Source organism: Petaurus breviceps, unplaced genomic scaffold, assembly GCF_028583685.1.
Source record: "Petaurus breviceps papuanus isolate PSGF00001 unplaced genomic scaffold, PetGlider_PUasm1.0 90879, whole genome shotgun sequence".
Classification (NCBI taxonomy): domain Eukaryota; kingdom Metazoa; phylum Chordata; class Mammalia; order Diprotodontia; family Petauridae; genus Petaurus; species Petaurus breviceps.
In genome coordinates this window covers 628,127-648,958 of record NW_027187368.1, presented here as the reverse complement: position 1 = coordinate 648,958, position 20,832 = coordinate 628,127, and the positions used below count along the sequence as shown (strand labels likewise).

The 20,832-nt window shown below is 36.1% G+C and overlaps 1 protein-coding gene across 6 annotated transcripts in view; it reads right to left on the bottom strand.

The window, feature by feature from the left end:
• Positions 1-20,832, bottom strand: part of STRBP (spermatid perinuclear RNA binding protein) — a 134,599-nt gene that overhangs the window by 55,677 nt on the left and 58,090 nt on the right. For all 6 annotated transcript variants that reach the window (XM_069073733.1, XM_069073732.1, XM_069073731.1 and 3 more), the window contains 2 exons: positions 4,889-5,060; positions 1,311-1,531 (listed from right to left, as the gene is read on the bottom strand). In XM_069073733.1, the coding sequence (XP_068929834.1) occupies positions 1,311-1,531; positions 4,889-4,891 (224 nt within the window). In that variant the 5' untranslated portion in view covers positions 4,892-5,060. The remainder of the gene's footprint in view (positions 1-1,310; positions 1,532-4,888; positions 5,061-20,832) is intronic.

Genomic DNA, 20,832 nt, shown 5'->3' with positions numbered 1-20,832 from the left:
GCACAGAATGTTATTAACATAAAAGGCAATAAAAATAATCTATTCTCAAATATGGAGCAGAATTTTAATTGGGCCCATGATTCTGAAGAGGTGGAATTATGCTAAGAATTAACTAAGAAATATTCACAAAGTAATACCCAGAAATCTCACTGCTAGAAAGTCAAAGACAAAAATTAAGATCTCACATACACCAAAATATTTGTAGCAATATTTTTTCTGATAACAAAAAAAACTATAAACCAACTGAGGAATGACTAAACAAACTGCAGTACAAGAAAATAATGAAATATTACTGCTTTTTTTAGAAAAGATAGCAAGACATACTTTCAGACTCAACTGAAGTGTTGGTTAGTTTAACTGAGCTATTTTCTTTTTTTTTCTGTTTCTCCTTTCTTCCTGTTTTTTTGCTTGTTTGTTTTTGTTTAATTAAGGGAAAGCTGACTAGGTAAGGTTTGGGGGAAAAGACATTCAGAAGCAAAGATAATGTAAATGAAAGAAACTGAAAAAAAATTTTTTTTTTTGCTTTTTGGAGGGCAATTGGGGTTAAGTGACTTGCCCAAGGTCACACGGCTAGTGTGTGTGTGTGTGTGTGTGTGTGTGTGTGTGTGTGTGTGAGGCCGGATTTGAACTCAGGTCCTCCTGACTCCAGGGCCTGTGCTCTATTCACTGCATCACCTAGCTGCCCCTGAAAAAAAAATTTTTAATTCTTTAAAAGTCAGTTACTTCAAACTCTTTCACTTGACAAATGAAACTGCTGAGATTCAGAGAGATGAAACCATTCAACTAAGGTCAAAAAGTATGGACTAGAACCCAGGTCTGTTGGCTCCTAATTCTTGAGTTCCATTTCAGTGTGCTATCCACACTGAATGATTTTTTACTGAGATTTTAAATGATTTATTATAGTATAATACCCATCATCCTGTCCCCCAAAAATGCTACTAGTTATTTCAAATAAATAAAAGGAAAAAAATCTGATGATGCTTTCTAAAAGGATATCCTTAAAGAACAAAGATATTTTTCAGTGTTGTGTTCAACTTATTAATGGGACAGTAAAATCTATGTAACAGGACTGTCATTAAGGAATAAACTTTGTAAACCTTCAAAAAGTACAGAAATGAGAATTAAAGCAGTTTTAGGTCTTCTTTCTAGAATCCACTATTAATTTTTTCCCCCTGAATTCAAAGCATTAAGCCTGTCAGAAAATTAATAAATGCTAGTTGGCTGACCAACTTCCATACCCAGCTAATTATACCCAGATATATCAAGAAACATACTGCACAGTAGAGCATTATAAAGGTCAGTTCACTCACTTGGCAGAGTTTTCTCCAGGATCATCCTTTTTCACATCTACATCTCCCTCTGTTTTCCCAGATTTGCTCATTTCATCCATCCAATCTGAGACATGTTTAAGGGCACATTCAACAGTGGATACCATGTTCTGGACAGCTTCGAGTTCTTCTGGAGATGGATAAATTGTTGAATGTTTCACCATAACATGGCGATCGTCATTAGCAAAAGATCTGATAGATCTCTGTTAAAAAAAGTAAGGGGAAAATATTACTAGATTAAGATAATAATAACTGTAGCTTCCGTTACTATGCTGCTTTATGACTTACAAAGGATAGGCAGCACCAAATATCATTACAACTTTTCCAATGCAAAAACAAACTCAGAAAGGTTGCAACTTTTTTTGGATCAGAGCCATGAGGCCAACTAAAGCGTCTGATTCTTAAGACCACACTTCTTTCTACTACAACTCTTGAAATTTTCTGAAAAAAGATTAGCCCAAATGTCATCTTAAAATTGCCTCTAGATATGAACGGTTCTCAGGAGAACTATAAACTGCTGGGAAAAAAAAACATAAAAGAATGTTCCAAACTACTATCATTTAAAAAATAAAAATCCAAACAACTCTTGGGGTTTTACTTCACACCAAGCAAACTGGCAAAGATTACAAAAGATAAGAAGAGTCAATGTTGTTAGAAAGACAGGCTTACTAATGCACTTTTAGTGGAGCTATGAATTGGTCCAAAGATCCTGGAAAAAAATTTAAAAGCATGCTAAGAAAATGACAAAAATATCAACACACTCTGAGGGGAATGCACTGCTAAGTATATACTCCCCCAAGGAGGTCAATAATTTTTTAAAATGACATATATACATCAAAATATTTATAGCAGCACATTTCTGTGGTAGTAAAGAACTGGAAACAATGCCCATTAATTGAGGAATGGCCAAACAAATTATGGTAAATGTAATGATATGTTGCTGCACTTTAAGAAATGACAAATATGAGGAACACAAAGAATCATGGGAAAACATATAAACTGATGAAAAGTGGAAGGAAGCAAAACCAGAAAAAACAAAAACAAGTATTAAAAAAACATTATTGTTTTAATGTAGTAATGACAACAAAAACAATAAAAACTGGACACTGTGTAATTATATGATTCAATCTTGCCCCAAAGAGGTATGAGAAATCATCCCTCTGCCTTCTTTGCAGAAGTGAAAGATACTGAATGTGAAATACTGCATACGTTAAACTTTTTCAATTTGCTGGTTAGTTCTGTTGAGCTAGGGGTTTTTTCCCTTCCTTTTATTACTTGTTATGAGAGGTGGTTCTCTGGGAAAAAAAGCACACTGGGTAAGGTACATCTTTTTAAAACCAAAGATAGCAATAAAATTTTAGAAAATAAAGTTTCCAGGTGAGGGAGAGTTTAAAAGCATTTCAATTTACCTTTTTAGTTTTTCAAAAAGTTATGTAAGAGTAACACTATCACTGTCATGTCTGATGAGAAGGGGTAATAGCAGTCCAATTTACATTGGTCTTAGGGCTCATAAACAAAACTTAGAGAAGAGTCTCAAGCTATGTGGTCTGAAAGCAGTTTCAAAGACCCTGCAACAACTACTTGAATCCACTGGTGAGTTGGGGGAGTAGGGTTAGGATGAGGGCAATTCTATCACAATGGAGTTCTAATAAGAATTTCTAATATGATTCTCTCAAGCTATGGACTTGCATATGGACCAATTGGAAGGAGTATTTGTCATCCCAAAACCAGACCAGCTAAATTGGCGCAACTCATCACTAAATGTTTGGCCACTGGTGATAATTATTTTGACCAAAGTGGCTTAGTCTATAGAAGTGTAAAAGGTCTACAATCACCATCAGAAGAATCTATACCAACAAAATCAATGGTCCACGAAGCGTTAAAGAATATCATCTACTCACATTTGCAGAATGTTAAAGTACAAAATGGATTTTCCCTACCATAACCCTATAAATATAAGTATTATCACATCCATCCTGACAGATGAAGAAGACGCATCACCCAGAGGTAAAAATAACTTGACCAGGATCACAATCAACTAAGTGGTGGAGCAGAAAGTATACCGAAGAATTCATGATCCAAAACTCAAAGTACTTTTTCTCTCTACCACACTGCAACTCATTATGAGCATTATAAGTTACAATTTATAAGAGTTAAATACTATAATGCTATTACTGCACTACAGTAACAGTAAAATTAATAATAACTGGCACTTCCCAGAGCAATCTTGGGAAGGAAGCAGGGTACTCTATCCCTATTTGTCAGATGAGAAAACTACAGCTCTACAAAGAGCTGAAGTGATTTTTCCAGGGTCACACAGCTAAAATAAAGCCAAGATTCAAATTACAATAGTTGTTTCAATAAACCACCATGCTGCCTCTAATCAATATACTCTAGTACATTGATTAATATCATTTTTGTGTTTTCCCCCCAAGGATTAAAACATCTTAAAATCTCTCCTTCATTGTTAACTCACAAGAAGTGAATTTACAAAATAGATTTACCTAACATTCCCCAGAAAGAGACAAGTAAAAGAATTGACCAAGTTTTATAAATGTAGAATTTGGGTCAAGAGACATTAAATAATTTGAGAAAAGTTCATGAAGTCTGAAACAAGAATGAGTGAGTGACATTGGGATCATCCTTTTTTTTTTTTTTTTTTGACAATTTACATATCTGATAATTTTGCTTCTGAAAAATAGGCGTGGCTCAGATAATAAAGGACAGAGGTACTATAGTCCAGTTACTAAGAAGTGTTCACTTCAATATGACAAACAACAATGACTGTATCCATGTGCATACAGTATCCAGCCCTTCTGCACCTCTAGCATAAAGGAGCTACTTATCCTACCCTTTCTCCTCTCTCCTCCCCCTACCTTGCCTGCCCTGCCCCACCCCAGCACCAGTCTGCAGCTGTGGAGCCTCTCCATTTAGGGGTGACAGAGGATGAGATCTGAGAACAGAAGAAACTGGGATCATCTATCCCTTCTCATTGGCAAAGGATACAACTGAGGCCCAGGGAGGAAAAAGAAACTTGTTTGTGGTCCTCAGACAATAAACACAAAGTCTACTCCTGGGGCAGTGTTTGAAACTTTTCAGGTTGGTAGGGCCTAGCAGAACTTGTGCTCCACAGGCAGTCAGTGCCCAGAGACTTCTCCATGACACGATGAAAACATCAGGGGAGGTATATGTTTTTAAGGAGAAAAAAATAATTGACCTTGAAGTAGAAGTCCGGAAGCAATTCATTTAAACTACAGTTCAAGGTCATTTAGTCATCTGCAACAGTTTGCCAGTTTTATTAGAAACCATTATTTATGAACATTCTTTCACTTGAATTTAATAATTCATGGCCTATAGGCTCACAGGGCTCCATTTTGTGGTTTAAAGGACTCTATAATAAATCATACCTCATCTGCTTTGCTTAAATAGCAGCACATTCCCATCTCTGTCCTAGCATTAGAGCCAAAAAAATTAACACTTTTTTCTAATGTTAACTTTTCCAATATCAAGTTAAAAGAATATTTTGACTAAGATTAAGAGGATTGGTGGGAATTACCTACCATGGTTTGCTAAAATGTTTTAGCTTCTTTTTTTCCGTTCTTTTTCCCTCTTCCTTGTTGTCTTCAATAGACACTGTTTTGTGAGACAGAACCTCCTCATAAGCCTTTCAGTCCCCTGACAGATTGAGTTAATGTGGCAAAGATGCCCCAAAAACTGCTCTCTGGAAAATACCTGAAAGAGGAATAGGGAAAAAAAAAATAACTTTAAAACATGAAGTTGTAATTACTATCAAGTCAGTGTCTAACTCAATTATAATACCACTAATTAAAAGGCAAGAGGGCTTTAGGGGAAAAAATCATTGTGGGTTTTTTTGTTTTGCTGTTTAAGAAGCTGATACAGTCAGAGAAAATGTAAATTTCAGGACCTACATAATATGGGAAAATTCGGTTAAGATATTTATACCTGAAAAGGTATAAACAGTATAAAGGTATATAACAACAGAAGCATACATTTCATTAAGTGCTTGGACAAGCTTCTCTAACACTTATCTCACAATCAACTTGTGGAAGTAAACAGTATATCATTCCCATTTTACCAAAAAGAAATCTCAGAAGAGATTTGTCTTACAATTATATAATTTACTTCCTCACATTTTCCTAAAATAATTTTCCTAACCAGCCCTTTTACACCCCCACATCCCTACTTACTTTGTATTATACTGCCTGTATACATGTCTTATCTTCCTCCCCGTCCTACCTCATTTCCTCCCTCCAATTCCCAGTGTAATTCCTTGGGAATAAGGAGGTGTTTTTTTTTTTTAATTATGTCCCCACTACCTTGGTACATAATAAATGCCTAAACGTTAGTTGAATTTATTTGAACGGAAATTTGTTAGAAATAAACTGAAATATCACAAAGTGATTTTCTAATATAGTCATAAGAAGTAAACAGTACAGAGATTATCAATCCATTTTCCAGATAAGAAAACTAAGACTTAGGGAACTGGTTTTCCCAAGATCTAGTCAGTGACAGAACAATGATTTAAACCCAACCTCTGATTCCGAGTTCAGGATTCTTCCCAATGCACCAAAGCAATCCTTTCTCCAGATTCAGTTATCTAATAACAAACTAACACTGGATATGTCACTTTACATACTTTGGCATCGGTGTTCTCTTCTATAAAATGGCAAATGCTACACCATCTTGCCCATTTTTCAGAGAATGAACCAAATTCAAGGTACTTTCACCGTTTTCAGACCTAGATCTGCATAATTCTAAGACAACATTTAACTTCCATGAGCTCCCAACACCACTGTGCTATATCTACTTTGCACAACCTCTGCGGGAACCAATTTATTCTACTGTTTAGAAAAATATGTGAACATGTATAGCATCAGTAAAAAATTCTGAAAGTTACATATAATCCAAACAGTTTACAAACAAAGCTAACCTAGAGAGTTAACACCAAAGTACAACAGGTGTTTCAGCCACAGAGGTAGCAAAGGGAGTAATTAAAACTGTTTATCACCTAACTCAAAACATAAGGGAAAACTATTTCCCTTCCCTACCTCTCCATTGAAAAGATATCCAGAAAATGAATACCAACAACTCAACCAATAGAAATAGCTGCTCTGTCCTCCAAAGAAAGTCCCACTCCTTTTTTTCAGTGGATCTGGGTAAGAAACACAGTAACTTACATGCAAATACATTTGCACATTTGTGTCTGATAATACAATTATGATCCACAAGAAAAATTACCCATGTCATTACTCAAATTTTCTGATTTCAGCAAATTCACCTGAGTTATGTCTTCATGGACACCACATAAATCTAGTACTGCAAAAGGTTCTAATAAGTAAAAGCTGTTTCAATTTGTACTCTGATGATAATGAAGATGACATAGTTAACAATGACAATCTTTGACTAAAGTTCCCCCCTTCAAATCCTTGTTCAATTTCTTACTGCGTTGGGCAAGTCACCTTACTTCTCTAGGTCACATAGTTTCCAAATCTATAAAATGAGATTGGAGTAGATAATTTCTAGGGCAGCTTCAGATTGTTTGCTTTAATATTTAATTTCCTGTGATGGAAGCAAAATGATCTAGTAGAAAGAGCACTGGGCTCAGACTCAGGAAGACCTAGTCATAAATCCCACCTCTGACACTTAATAGCTGTTCAAACTTAGGCAAGTCATTGTTTCTCAATTCTGTGACTTGAGATCTAGAACATATCTACTAAGTCAGACATGAGTTTTGACTTGATCTGTTGGTACAGGAAGCTCCCATCACCAAGAGTTCCCTACATTGATGAAATGACATATCTTTCAATAATTTAAATTTACTGGCACATTGTTTAGACTAAATACTACTTCCCCCAAAAAAACACTCTAAACAAATACCATAGAAAGTATATGTCCAGGGCAGCCAGGTAGCACAGTGAGTAAGAGCACCAACCCCAGAGTTGGGATGACCTGGGCTCAGACACTTAGCACCCACCTAGAAATAACTGGCTGTGTAACCTTAAGCAAGTTACTTAACCCCAATTGCTTAAAAAAAAAAAAAGTATATGTTCCCCCCCAAATTAACACAAATAAGAAATAAATAATGACTGCTGTATTTGACTAGAGTTTTGCTGTGTCTTTGTGGTGATTTTATTTGCACTGCTATGGTAATATAAAACCCATTGGGGAAAGGGAAAAAAAAAAAAAAGGAATGGAAACCAGTACCTAAGCTGTACCCTTCAAAGTAACTATATTTTACTGTAATGCTGATTTAGGTATTCCTGTTCCTGAATGTCTATCAAGTTTTGTCATCTTATAACAATTATATGAAAGAGGAAAGGCCTAATGTACTCCCCCCAAAAGGTTAAGTATCTAAGTCTCTAAAGCAAGACACAAAACCAGGTATCAAACACTGAAAGATAAAGTGGTACCTTAGTAAACAGTCTTTAAACAGCACCTTTTATTATCAAAAGATCATCTGTTGCTATTCCACAGAACTGAGTAACTATGTGAAGGGAAATTAAAATCTGGAGACAGACTGGACAAAACGTTATTTCTTAATTAGTTAAGTTTGCAAGATGAGTTTGGCTGGTAATCTTGTTATGTGACAGCACTCGAATGGAGGTAGTTGGTGGAAAAGGAAGCTAAGATACCCCAATTTTGCTAATAAAACTTCAGAAATGCATCTTTTCTCATTTTAGCAAAATGGGAACCTGTAGCTTTTAAATAGGCCTTCAATTCGTGAAGCTGGAGCACAAAGAAATGTTTTTCCTACTACACTACAGAATACTACTTGAAAAAAATCAAGCTAGGTTCTTCTGTAATATAATAATTTTATTTCTGGGCCTTTGCCAACACGCTACTCCCTGGCACCATACACTACAGATGGAAACTGTGTATCTAGGTCAGAAAAGATAAGTTGCTTTCTGGAGTTCAGTACCTTCAGCACAAAGTATGAATATTGTAATTCCACCCTTTCAGAAGCATCCTTTCAAATAACAGACATAAAATTGAGACAAAGTCAAAATTTAGAAAATCAAGCAAATTGCTAACAAAAATAGATTGAAGAAAAATATGGAAATTTTACCTCTACAAAGGACTGTATAGCTAAGAAATCTGTCATAGGATCATAGGTTTTCATACTGGAAGAGACCTTAAGAATTATTTATTTTAATCCCTTCATTTCTGAGAAGAAACTGAAACCCAGAGAGAAATGACTTGCCCACGGCCATCCAGGTATTAAGTAGCATAACTGGTATATGAACTCAGATTTTAGCTCATTTACAAATTTATGTAACCATAGGCAAGTCTCATTTAACAAGTCTCCCCCTGCAAGAAAGAATGTTGTGAGAAAAGGATTTAGTAGCCTGTAAAATAGTGGCACACACCTGTAATCTCTGCTAAAAGGAAAGCTAAGGTAGTAGATCACTTGAGCTCTGGAGTTCTGAGCTGCAGTAGAACAAAGCAAAATGAGCAGCTATACCAAGTCTTGCACCACTATAGGGAGATGCTGAGAGCAGGGCCATATAGACAGACATTGTTTGGTACAAAAGTACACTTCAAAAGAAGGGAAAGAGCAAAAGGCGAAAGGGAAATTAGGAGAGATTTCTGGAAGGTTTAGTTCTAAGCAAAATAAAGCAAGGATATACAAATATTTATAGCTCATTTTGAGGTGGTAAAGAATGGGAATCTAAGGGAGTATCCATAAACTGGGGAATGGCAGAAGTTATGGTATGTAAAGGTGATGGAACACTTAGGGAAATCTGTAAAACTTCTACAAACTGATATAGAGTGAAATGAACAGTACCAAGAGAACAATTTATCCAATGACAACAATTTGGTAAACATACATCATTTCAAAAGACTTTCTAACTCTAATCAGCATAATCACCAACCATTATTATCACTAGAGAGAAAGTATATATCTATATGCTTCCCTTCTTTGACCAGTTCAGATGAGAGTGAAGTGCAAGTGTCAGCTGCTTCTCCTTGGCTTCTTCTTCTCCTTCACCCCTGGCTCCTCCTTGTTTGTATAGCTGTCTACTTGCACAGTGTTATGTGAGATAATTTTCCCTAACTCTTCTTTCCTCCCTCCTAAGTCCCCCTATTCTCTTTCCATTATTTTAGGATCATCATGAAATAACAGAACCACTCCCAGGCCTTGCCTCATTATATTTTCTTTATGACCCCTGATGATGACAGGGTTTCAGAGGGGACACAAATATCATCTCCCCATATTAAAATGTAAGCACATTATCCTTGTTTAGTCCTTTTTCTTTATTCACTTATATATTTAGTGTTCTATGTTTCTCTTAATTCCTGTGTTTAAACTTCAGAGTTTCTATATACAGCCCTAGTCTTTTCATCAGGAATCTTTGTATTTCATTCAACATTTTTTTTTTCTTGTAGGATTATATTCAGTTTTGCTAACTAAGCACCAATGAATGCTAGCTAAGAACTAATGATGAAACATGCTACCCACTTTATGACAGAGAGGTTAAGGGGTCAGAATACAAAATGAGACATGTTTTTTGGACATGGTCGGTGTAAAAATTTGCTTTGACTATAAAAGCTTGTGACGAGGGTTTTGCTTTTCTTCTGTTCTCAAGGTGGTAGACGGGGGAGGAAGGGGAAAGATAATTTTTTTGTTGACTGAAACAGATATAAATATATTTATATTAAATATAATTATATATATAACTTTCAAAAAGGCAAAACAAGTTTAGAGAAAGCTTGACCAGACACCCAATTTAAGTCAGATCACTTCTGTCAACATTCCTATAGCAACAGTGCCCAAATATGCTGTGTGAAGAAAAAGAAATGGCACTAAAGAAAGCAAAGAACAAAACATCTGGTGAAGTAAACCAAAATAAATAAACAAATGAATGAATGAATCCATGTTGTAGGGCAGCACAATTTTGAGAACAATGAAGAAGTTACACGAACGTGGGGATACCAAATACATAGTTAAGACATATGAAAGTGAGGATATCAAATACATAGGGGAGAAATCTGGGAACTGAGGAAATATCACTAACTCCTGACCCCTGTGCTTTACTTTTACCCTCTCAGCATATTCTTTATGAAGATAATCTATACATATATTGAAGTCATCTTTGATGAAAAAAGAATTAAGAAAGGAACAAGGCTTTTGCAAAGGATGTTCTACAGAAAATCATATCCTTACAGTCACCCCTCAAGATGTGAAAAATTGAAATTCTAGATACTTATTGTGATTGAAAAAAAAGCAAAACATCATTTTAAAGGCTCTCATTGTCCTCCATCCAATAAAGCATCTTCCATGCAGATAATGGTCATACAAGACTATTCCATGTTTTTTGTCACCTTTCCTAAATCACTGAGGTGAAACATTATGGTTTTTTTATTTGTATTATTCTTATCAGTGATTAAGAGAAATCTTTAGATTAAACGACGACTGCCATTCTTTTGAGAACTGTTCATATATTTGAAGAGAAAATGGTTCTTGGTCAACTGTGCATGTGTTTTGAAAATGTAAATTCTTCCAATGTGACTAATATTCCAAAGGGATTAGAAAACATTTTAAGCATAAATGTAAGAGAAAGTGAGAATGCAGAAAAATCACACCACTTAACCCACAAGCTGAGTCCCACTTCAAAAGGAAAATGTCAGGTCTTTGTCAAGGTAAACTGCCATCATATACCTTCTGCTGCTATAGGAGCTGTGGGCTAAGTAGGGCTGATTCACAGTACTCCCAGACCCTCTCCACCCTCTTCCCCATGGCCTCTTGAAGCTGGGGGGTTGTGCCTGCCCAACTTGCTTCCCCCAGGATGCTAAGACAGCAGCAGCTCAAGGCACCCATTCACCACTACTATTTATTGTATTATCTATGTATTTCTCAATCATTTAACATATATAAACTGCCATCACTTACTAGTTCTTATCTCTTTTATGTCACTGATAAAGTTTTAGAGTGTTGTATCCCAAGTCCTATTTCTCCAAAAGTCCTGTGGTCTTTATTGCAGGATTTTGCAATATAGCACAGTACTTTTTGGAAACGCCTATGTCCTGTTATATCAGAACTGCCTATATTTGTTTTAAAAACCTAGATACCTTGACTTTTTATCAAACATTTCATGAAAAGATTTTTCCCCCCTCAAGTGACAGTCCTCCCTGTTATCCTAGCTACATTTTGTTCATCCAAAATCTTTTTTGAAATCTTATGCAACTGAAATTGCTAATTTTATCTCTTACCATCACATCTATTGCTTCTTTGATTAAGCATTTTCGTCCTAGCAACGGTTGTAAAAGATACATCCCTATTTTTCTCTGTATTTTTTTTTAATGTGAGCTTTTATATTTAGATCACAATCCCATTTGGAACTTATTATGGCATATGTAAGATGCCAGTCTAATAATAAGCCTTTTGGGGGAGGGAGGACTACTTTCTGATTTTCCCAGAATTATCAAAGGAGGAAGTTTCCCTTAAAGTTTGTAATTTGTTAAACATTAGACTAGCAAGTTTGTTTCTGATTCTTGCTTATCTCATCAATTCCACACTGATCAATTCTATTTTTTTTTTTACTAGTACCAAATAGTTTTGACAATTACTGGTTTGTAATTTAGGTGTCTAAGTACTATTCACTCAAAGTGCTTCACATCCCATTCAGCTGCCCATTCTGACCATTTTGCCATCTAACATGCTGCTACCCTGCCTCTTGCCACCTAGAACAGTACCTCTGGAACAGACTAGAAAATCAGTCAACATTAAGCACCTGCCATGTGCCAGCCACTGTGCTTGTACTAAAACTACCAGAAAAATACCTCCAAAATCAATATGATTATTCATAAGTTTTAAATGTATCCAAATACTATATTCATTTCTGTATTTCTTTCAAACAGGATTTTTTTCTTATTTACTCCTGACTTCTGTTCTTAACATATAGAAATAGTGATAGTTTATTTAGTTATATAGTGCTACCTATCAATAGATAAAAATGTTTATTGTTCAGACTATGACATACAGCTAGATAGAAGGCTCTATATAGCTAATCTATTAGTTCACATATCTTAAGGCACTGCAGATAGAGAAAAAACTGGATCCAGAATTATATAGGAGAAAGAGAGTAACCTGGAATGTACCTGGAAAACTTTGCAGTGCTTTTAATGAGCCATCATCATCTCTTTGAGACAAATGTCTACCTTCTCAGTAACAATATTGTTCCTATGATGCTATATGGCTACAAACCACATAGTACCAGAGTTTCTGAAGATTTTAAATCTCAGTTTATACAAAGGGTAAGAGAAAGACAAACATGCCAGGCACAAATAAGCTGTATTACTAACAATGTATTGCGGACCAGAAGTGGTACAAAACATTATATATACCCCCCAGTTCAAGGGTAAATATTAAAAGCAACAAGAAAAAATCAATTTAAATATGATGGTGCCATAATTAGAATCACATAAGACCTGGCCGTGGAGACACTAAAGAATGTCAGGTCTTGGAACACTATATATCAAAGAGCAAAAGAAATGGGGCTGTGGCCAAAAATATCATACCCAGCAAAGTTAAGCATAATCCTGAATGAAAAAAAAACGGACATCTGATCAGCTGTCAGACTTTTGAGACTTTGTTAAAAAAAAAAAACTGAACTTAATAGAAGATTTGACATACAAGAGCCAAGAGAAACATAAAGTACATACTAAAGACTGATTACAAGGAATTCAACAAGGACAGACCATTTACTTTTTATATACGTAAAATGTATGTACGTCTAAGATTGTCATTAGTAGGTAGCTTGTAAGAAAGATTGGGGTAGACCTGAATATGATATAACTTTCAAAAGTAAAACCATTGGGGCAGCTAGGTGGCGCAGTGAATAAAGCACTGGCCCTGACACTCAGGAGGACCTGACTTCAAATCCAGACTCAGATACTTGACACTTACTAGCCATGTGACCTTGGGCAAGTCACTTAACCCCAACTGCCCTGCCCTCCCCCCTCCAAAAAGCAAAAAAAAAGAGTAAAACCAATTAGGAACAGCTAAAAAGAGTAATTAATTTTATTTAGATGAAGTACAAGAGGAAGAATTGATACAGAGGAATTTGGATGGGGAAGAAGGCTGGTAGTTTTAGTAAACTACTTTCATCGGGAATGGGTTTAAGAGGGAATAATACATATTTAAAATATGTACATAAAATAAATACATAAATATTTAGAAGAGCATAAAAGTCTTCTAAATTCAGAAGAAATAAAACAGTAAAGGAATAAGCAGGGGAGAGATGACAAAGGAGGGATCTCTAGAGGGAAGGGTGAGGGAATAGGTTATAGGGGGCTACAGAAAGGTGTTTAGATTTATGGGAATGGGAGGATAGGGGAGGGATCCTTGGAGGGTAGTAGGCTAAGTAAAAGGAGGGCAAGGCAGAAGTAAAGCAAAGGAGTCAGGAGGGATAGGAAACAAGAAATAGGCACAAACATAAAAATAAAGCTCAGGAATAGAATTTGTTAGGGAAAATATATGTCTATATGTGTATGTATATATCTATATTTACATAGTAATATATCCACACTTAATTGTAGCCTTCAGGAGGTGGTGGGGAGAAAGGGCGAAAAAAGAACAGAGTAAAAAGTACACAGCAGAAAATAAAAAACTTACAAGGAAGCAAACAAAAGGACAGCTCTCAACACAATGTTCAGTATTTATCATACAGGCTTTCTTGAAATGAAAATTTATCATTACATATTTTGAATCCTCTTTATGTTCTGCTATGTACATGAGCTTTTTTTTCCTTTTCTTACTTTGTATTTAAGTTCCAATATATAAACTTATGTTTGTTTTTTTCTTTTCTCTATTCTGGATTTATGTTCTGGTGTTTGAGTCTAAAATAAAATTTTAAAAAAATATACACACAACCAGAAAAGAAATCAAGCTGATCAAGTAACATGGGCAAAATAAAACAGATAAATATTATACCACCTGTGCCATTAGCAACTGAGATCTACACAGAAATGAGCCCCCCCCCACTCTACCGTGTTCCATTCTATCTCTATTAGTGATAATAGCTACCACTTCAGTAAGTGCCTAGTACATTCTTGACAACCCATTTAATGAGACTATATAAATATTATAATTTCCATTTTACATATGACATGATTGAGATTCCAAAATCCTCATTTCTTATAAAAATTACTTATCCCAAGTCATACCACAAATAACTAGGAGCCAGGACTCAACCTTAAGGTTTCTGATATGTAGACTAGTAAATCTCTCCACTGTACAAGCTATCACTAAATACCTTCCTTTCCTAAGCAGTAAGTCAAACTTTTTCTTCAGCTTAAAAGTTTGAAGAGACTCAAGAATGATTATTTACTGCCTCTGTCCTAGAAGCGGAAAATTTCCAGACCCTTAACAAGATATATTCAAAATGTTCTTCTGACCCCCCGTCTAGTCCAAATTCTCATTTCACAAATGAGGAAAATGAAGCCCAAGGAGGTTAAGTAAGTTTCTCAAGATCACAAGTGTTATAATAGGGAAACAGGATGGAAGGGCAGAGGAATTAGAGAGAGGATAGATTAAGGGAGAAGTTGGTTATCCTAGGGGAAAAAAAACTCATTTTTGGAAACAAATTATTAAAACAATTATAGCTATTTTTCAGGTGGGGAAAAAAATGAGAATTTCGAGAGGGGGGGTCCATAAATTGAAGGATGTATGAATAGGTTCCAGTATATAAACACAGACTGTAAGCTCCTTAAGAATAAGGACTATCTGGGGGCAGCTAGGTGGCACAGTGAATAGAGCACTGGCCCTGGAGTCAGGAGGACCTGAGTTCAAATTTGACCTCAGACATTTAACACTTACTAGCCATGTGACCTTGGGCAAGTCACTTAACCCTAATTGCCATGACTTCCCCCCTCCAAAAAGCAAAAAGCAAAAAAACAAAAAAAAACAAAAAAACCAAGAACCATCTTTTGTCTCTTTTTGTATCCCCAGAATTTAGCACAGTACCTGGCACATAGCAGGTGCTTAATAAATGTTTATTGATTAATCACTGATGAAATGCTATTATGCTACAAGAAATGATGAAGATTACAGAAATAACTAGGAACACTTATAGGAACTGATACAGAATGAAATAAGTGGAATCAGTAGGACAATTTGTACAGAAACATTATAAAGTCAAATAAGTTAAAAAGACCTAAGAACTCAAATTGTTGCAATGACCAACCACTTTGTTTTCCTTTTTTAATTCGGGAACCAGGAGGAAAGGGGGAGAGGGAGGGAGGATTTTTGCTTATAGAAAAAAATAAAATTTAATTTTTAAAAAATGTTAAGTTTTTTGAGAATAGGAATGTATTTTTCTTTGCATGCCCTGTACTTGGCGCAGTACCTGGCACTATTTAGTTCTTAATAAATGCTTATTGTGTGGATGAAAAAAAAAAAAGATCCACGGGTATTATAGATGCCAAAGAGAAGATCTGAACCCACACTCTCCCTAACTCTCAAATCTCAGGTTGTATATAACCAATGCTGTTTAGAGTTTCTATTCAATGCTCTTTTGCTGTCAGGAGGCAAAACTGGACTCTAAATGGGAAATTCTAAATTTCATCCCTACCACCTTCTATTAAAAATTCACTTTAGCCTCAGAAAATTCAAAGAGATTATTACGTGTCTATTGCATTGCAAATCTGGATAGTGTGTCCACTTCAGAATTAATTTTAAATGGACACTGGTAAGCTAAAAAGGATACTGAAAGGAACTCAAAGTCATGCCCTATGCTACAGTTAAAGGAACTGGAGCCTGGATAAAAGAAATTATGTGGCAGAATCTTAAAGAAGAATTAAGAGTTATTCTGCTTAGACCCAAGGACAGAAGCTGGATAATAACAGAAGACACAGAAAACTAGGTTTCCTCAATAGGAGAAAGCTCTTCCCAATAATCAAGAGTTGTCTAACAATGGAATAGACATCTTCGCAGGCTAATGAATTCCTCATTATTGGAGGTGTTCAAGGAAGAGGGATGACCATTTGTCAGAGATGGCTATAAAGGGATTCCTTCAACAACTGTGAATTAGACTATATAAATATAGGTGGTGAAGCAGATAGAGAGCCAGGCCTTGGAGTCAGGAAAACTTATCACCCTGAGTTCAAATCTAGCCTTAGACACTTATTAGCTGTGAGTTAACCAGGTTTGCCTCAATTTAGTACTCTGCAAAAATGAGATGGAGGCAAGTATTACATGTAATGCGGAAAAGCTAGAAGCATTTCCAATAAGATCAGGGGTGAAACAAGGGTGTCCACTATCACCCCTCTTATTCAATCTGGTACTAGAAATGTTAGCAGTAGCAATTAGAGAAGAAAAAGAAATCAAATTAGGCAAACAAGAGACCAAGCTATCACTCTTTGCAGATGATATGATGATATACTTAGAGAATCCTAGACAAGTAAAAAACTACTTGAGACAATGAATAAATTTGACAAAGTTGCAGGATATAAAATAAACTCACATAAATCCTCGTCATTCCTGTATATTTCTAATGAAATTCCAACAGCAAGACATAGAAAGAGAAATTCCATTTAAAGTTACTGTAAACATTATAAAATATTTTGGGATCTACCTGCCAAAACAAACCCAAGACCTATATGAACACAACTACAAAACACTTTCCACACAAATAAAGTCAGATCTAACTAACTGGAAAGACATCAATTGCCATGGCTGGGTCGAGCTAATATAATAAAAATGACAACTCTACCTAAATTAAATTACATATTTAGTGCCATACCAATCAATTTACCAAAAAACTACCTTATAGAGCTAGAAAAAAATAGTAACAAAATTCATTTGGAAGAACAAAAGGTCCAGAATATCAAGGGAATCAATGAAAAGAAATGCTAGGGAAGGTGGTCTAGCTATACCAGATTTTAATCTGTACTATAAAGCAGCAGTCCTCAAAACTACTTGGTAGTGGCTGAGGAATACAGTACTGGATCAATGGAATAGATTGGGTACATGAGATTCAGCAGTCAATGACTATAGTAATCTACTATTTGATAAACCCAAAGACCCCAGCTTTTTGGATAAGAACTCACTATTTGACAAAAACTGCTGGGAAAACTGGAATACAGTATGGCAGAAACTAGGCATAGAACATTATCTAACACCATATACCAAAATCAAGTCTAAATGGGTGCATGATCTAGGTATAAAGGTTGATACTCTAAGCAATCTGGGAAAGCAAGGAATAGTTTACCTGTCAGATTTGTGGAGAGGGGCAGACTTTGTGACTAAACAAGAATTAGACAGCATTATAAAATGCAAGATGGATAATTTTGATTACATTAAATTGAAAAGCTTCTGTACAAAGACAACGTAACCAGGATTTAAGAGGAAAGTGAAAAATTGGGAAAGAATTTTTATAACCTATGTCTCTGACAAAGGCCTCATTTCTAAAATATAAGAGAATTGAGTCAAATCTATAAGAATACAAGTCATTCCCCAATTGATAAATGGTCAAAGGATATGAACAGGCAGTTTTCAGAGGAAGAAATTAAAGATATCTATAAGCATATGAAAAAATGCTCTAAATCATTATTGATTAGAGAAATGCAAATCAAAACAACTCCGAGGTACCACATCTCACCAGTCAGATTGGCTAAGATGACAAAACAAGAAAATGACAAATGCTAGAGAAGATGTGGACAAATTGGAACACTAATGCATTGCTGGTAGAGTTGTGAAGTGATCTAACCATTCTGGAGAGCAATCTGGAATTATCCCCAAAAGACTATAAATAATTTCAAACCCATTGACCCAGCAATACCACTTCTAGGGTTATATCCCAAAGAGATCACAGAAGTGGGAGGAAGACCCATATGTACAAAAATATTTATAGCAGCTCTTTTTGTGATGGCAAAGAATTGGAAATTAAGGGGGTGCCCATCAATTGGGGAATGGCTGAACAAGTATATGCATGTAATGGAATACTATTGTGCTATAAGAAACGAGGAGGAGATGGACTTCATATTTACCTGGAGAGGCTTATACGAAGTGATGCTGAGTGAGAAGAGCAGAGCCAGGAGAAATTTGTACACAATTACAGACACAACGTATGTGTGACGACCAACTTTGATAGACTGGACTCTTCTCAGCAATACAGGTGTTATAAGTCAACCCCAAAAGACTTTTGATGGAGAGAGATGTCTATATCGAGAGAAAGAACTGATATTGAACCCAGATTGAAGCAAACTACTAGCTCTTTTTCTTTTTGTTTGGTTTTGTTTCCTCTTTCCCATTGTTCATTCCGTCTGATACAATCCTTCCTTATACCTGACTAATGTCTAATGCGAAAATATTTGCAGATACTATATACCTGACTGTATGCCGCCATGGGGGGGAGAGGGAGAAAATTAGAAACTCAAGGAATTGTGGAAATGAATCTTGTAAACTAAAAGTAAACAAATTAATAAAGACCAAAAAAATAAAAAATAATTTTTAAAAATGAGCTGGAGAAAGTAACAACAGCGAGCCACTCCAGCATCTTTGCCAAGAAAACGTCAAATGGGATCACAGAGTAAGACACAACTGACACAACTAAACAACAAGGGTCTCTTCTGATTATGATTCTATTAGCATACTTGAAGAATTCTTGGTTTGGAGTTTCAGTACACTGTGTACCAACACCATATTCCTTATCTTTACCCCCCAGCCACCCCCACACACACATATACACATATGATGGTTTTGAAGGAAGCACAGACATTCTCCCAGATATGGTATATGGTACACCAATTTCTATTATTTCCTGAGGCAGACAAGTCTCAGGGCCTCAGTTTTCTCTTCTGAAAAATAAGAGCATAAAGGAAGACCTCCTACAGACTCTTCTAGTTTCATTATACTATGACTTAGATCCATGATACTGGTAGCAACTGTACTAGATAAACTAAAAGGTCACTTCAAACTTTTTCACTGCAACAATTTTGTTGAAAATATAAAGTCAGCATCGTGCATAAGAAGTAACATCCAAGTTCTATTTTGATACCTCACTGTGGACATAATCATGAGCTCTCAAGAACTATTTCTGCAAGGTCTTACTAAAGTGGGAATCCTTTTGAGTGTGACGACAATAATGGAGAGAGAGAGAGAGAGAGAGAGAGAGAGAGAGAGAGAGAGAGAGAGTTCCAGCCCAGCTAAGCTAAATGAGGGATTAATAACCACAGTAGTCACCAGGGTAATAAATTTAGGGGTCATCGCAACTCCTGAACACCATCTAATAAGTGATGAAGTGGAAGGGAAGAGGGAGAAAAGAATCATAAGAATAGGAAGGAAGACAGAAAGGAGAACACAAATTCTAGGTGAGTCATAAGCTTGTATCCCCTATACTTCTCAACAATTTATGCTACTTTCCAGCCTATGCTATGACAAGGCAAGATAAATTATATTTCCATATTAAATATTTCCAGACTCTGAAAATTAAAAACAAATTTTAACTAGTTACTCAAAATATAAAAGAGTAAATAAAAGTAATAAGATGATGCTTTGAATACTTAGGATTGTAGATTTTTTAATGAAGCTGATGTGGTTTCTTGATGTGTTGAGGTAGAACTGTCTCAAAGAACTCAGTAAGACCACCTCTAATCCAAGTATAGGTATTTATTGAGACTGACACCTTTCATGAAGTAGGCTAAGTTCCAAGAGGAACCAGCAACTTTAATGAAAGCAAGATAGATTTTTTCATATGGTAAAGATGCAATTACATAACAGAAATTATGACTACTACAAAGGCAGGGGGGATCGTTAAGGGATTAGATAATAGGAGAGGGGTCCCAGTCTCATTAGAACTGCACATATGACTATCCACAATGCAAAAAAAAAATGGGGGTTGGGAGTGGCCAGGTAGCACAGCGAGTAAGAGCACCGGCTCCAGTGTTGAGAAGACCTGGAGATCGAATCCCGGGCTCAGACACTTAGCACCCACCCAGAAACACCTGGCCGTGTAACCTTGAGCAAGTTACTTAACCCCAATTGCTTAGGGGCGGCCAGGTGGCTCAGCGAGTAAGAACACCGGCTCCAGTGTCGGGATGACCTGGATCAAATCCGGGTTCAGATACTCAGCACCACACCCAGAAATAATAGCTGGCCATGTAACCTTGAGCAAGTTACTTAACCCCAATTGCTTTAAAAAAAAAATGGGGGGAGGGGAAACATGATAATAATATTATAATAAGCCTCTCTATGTCATAAGTTCACCTAAATGAAGGCCAATTTTTGTTATTACTGCAAAGGTGCCTACTTAGGGAAAGGCCCTTCTATTGTTTTGGGGTCTCCATCCTACTTGGGCATCTTGGTACTGCTACTTTCTGACTGGCTGACTAATATGGCCCTGTCTGAGACTAGATGGATGTGGTTATGACTGAGTGAATGGACACACCTGCTATTTCTGTAGGAAATAGGACGAATGGGTCTGCGGGCAGTGGCTAGCTACAAACTGTGGCAGGGATCCCACAAGATGGACAGGCCTGCTCT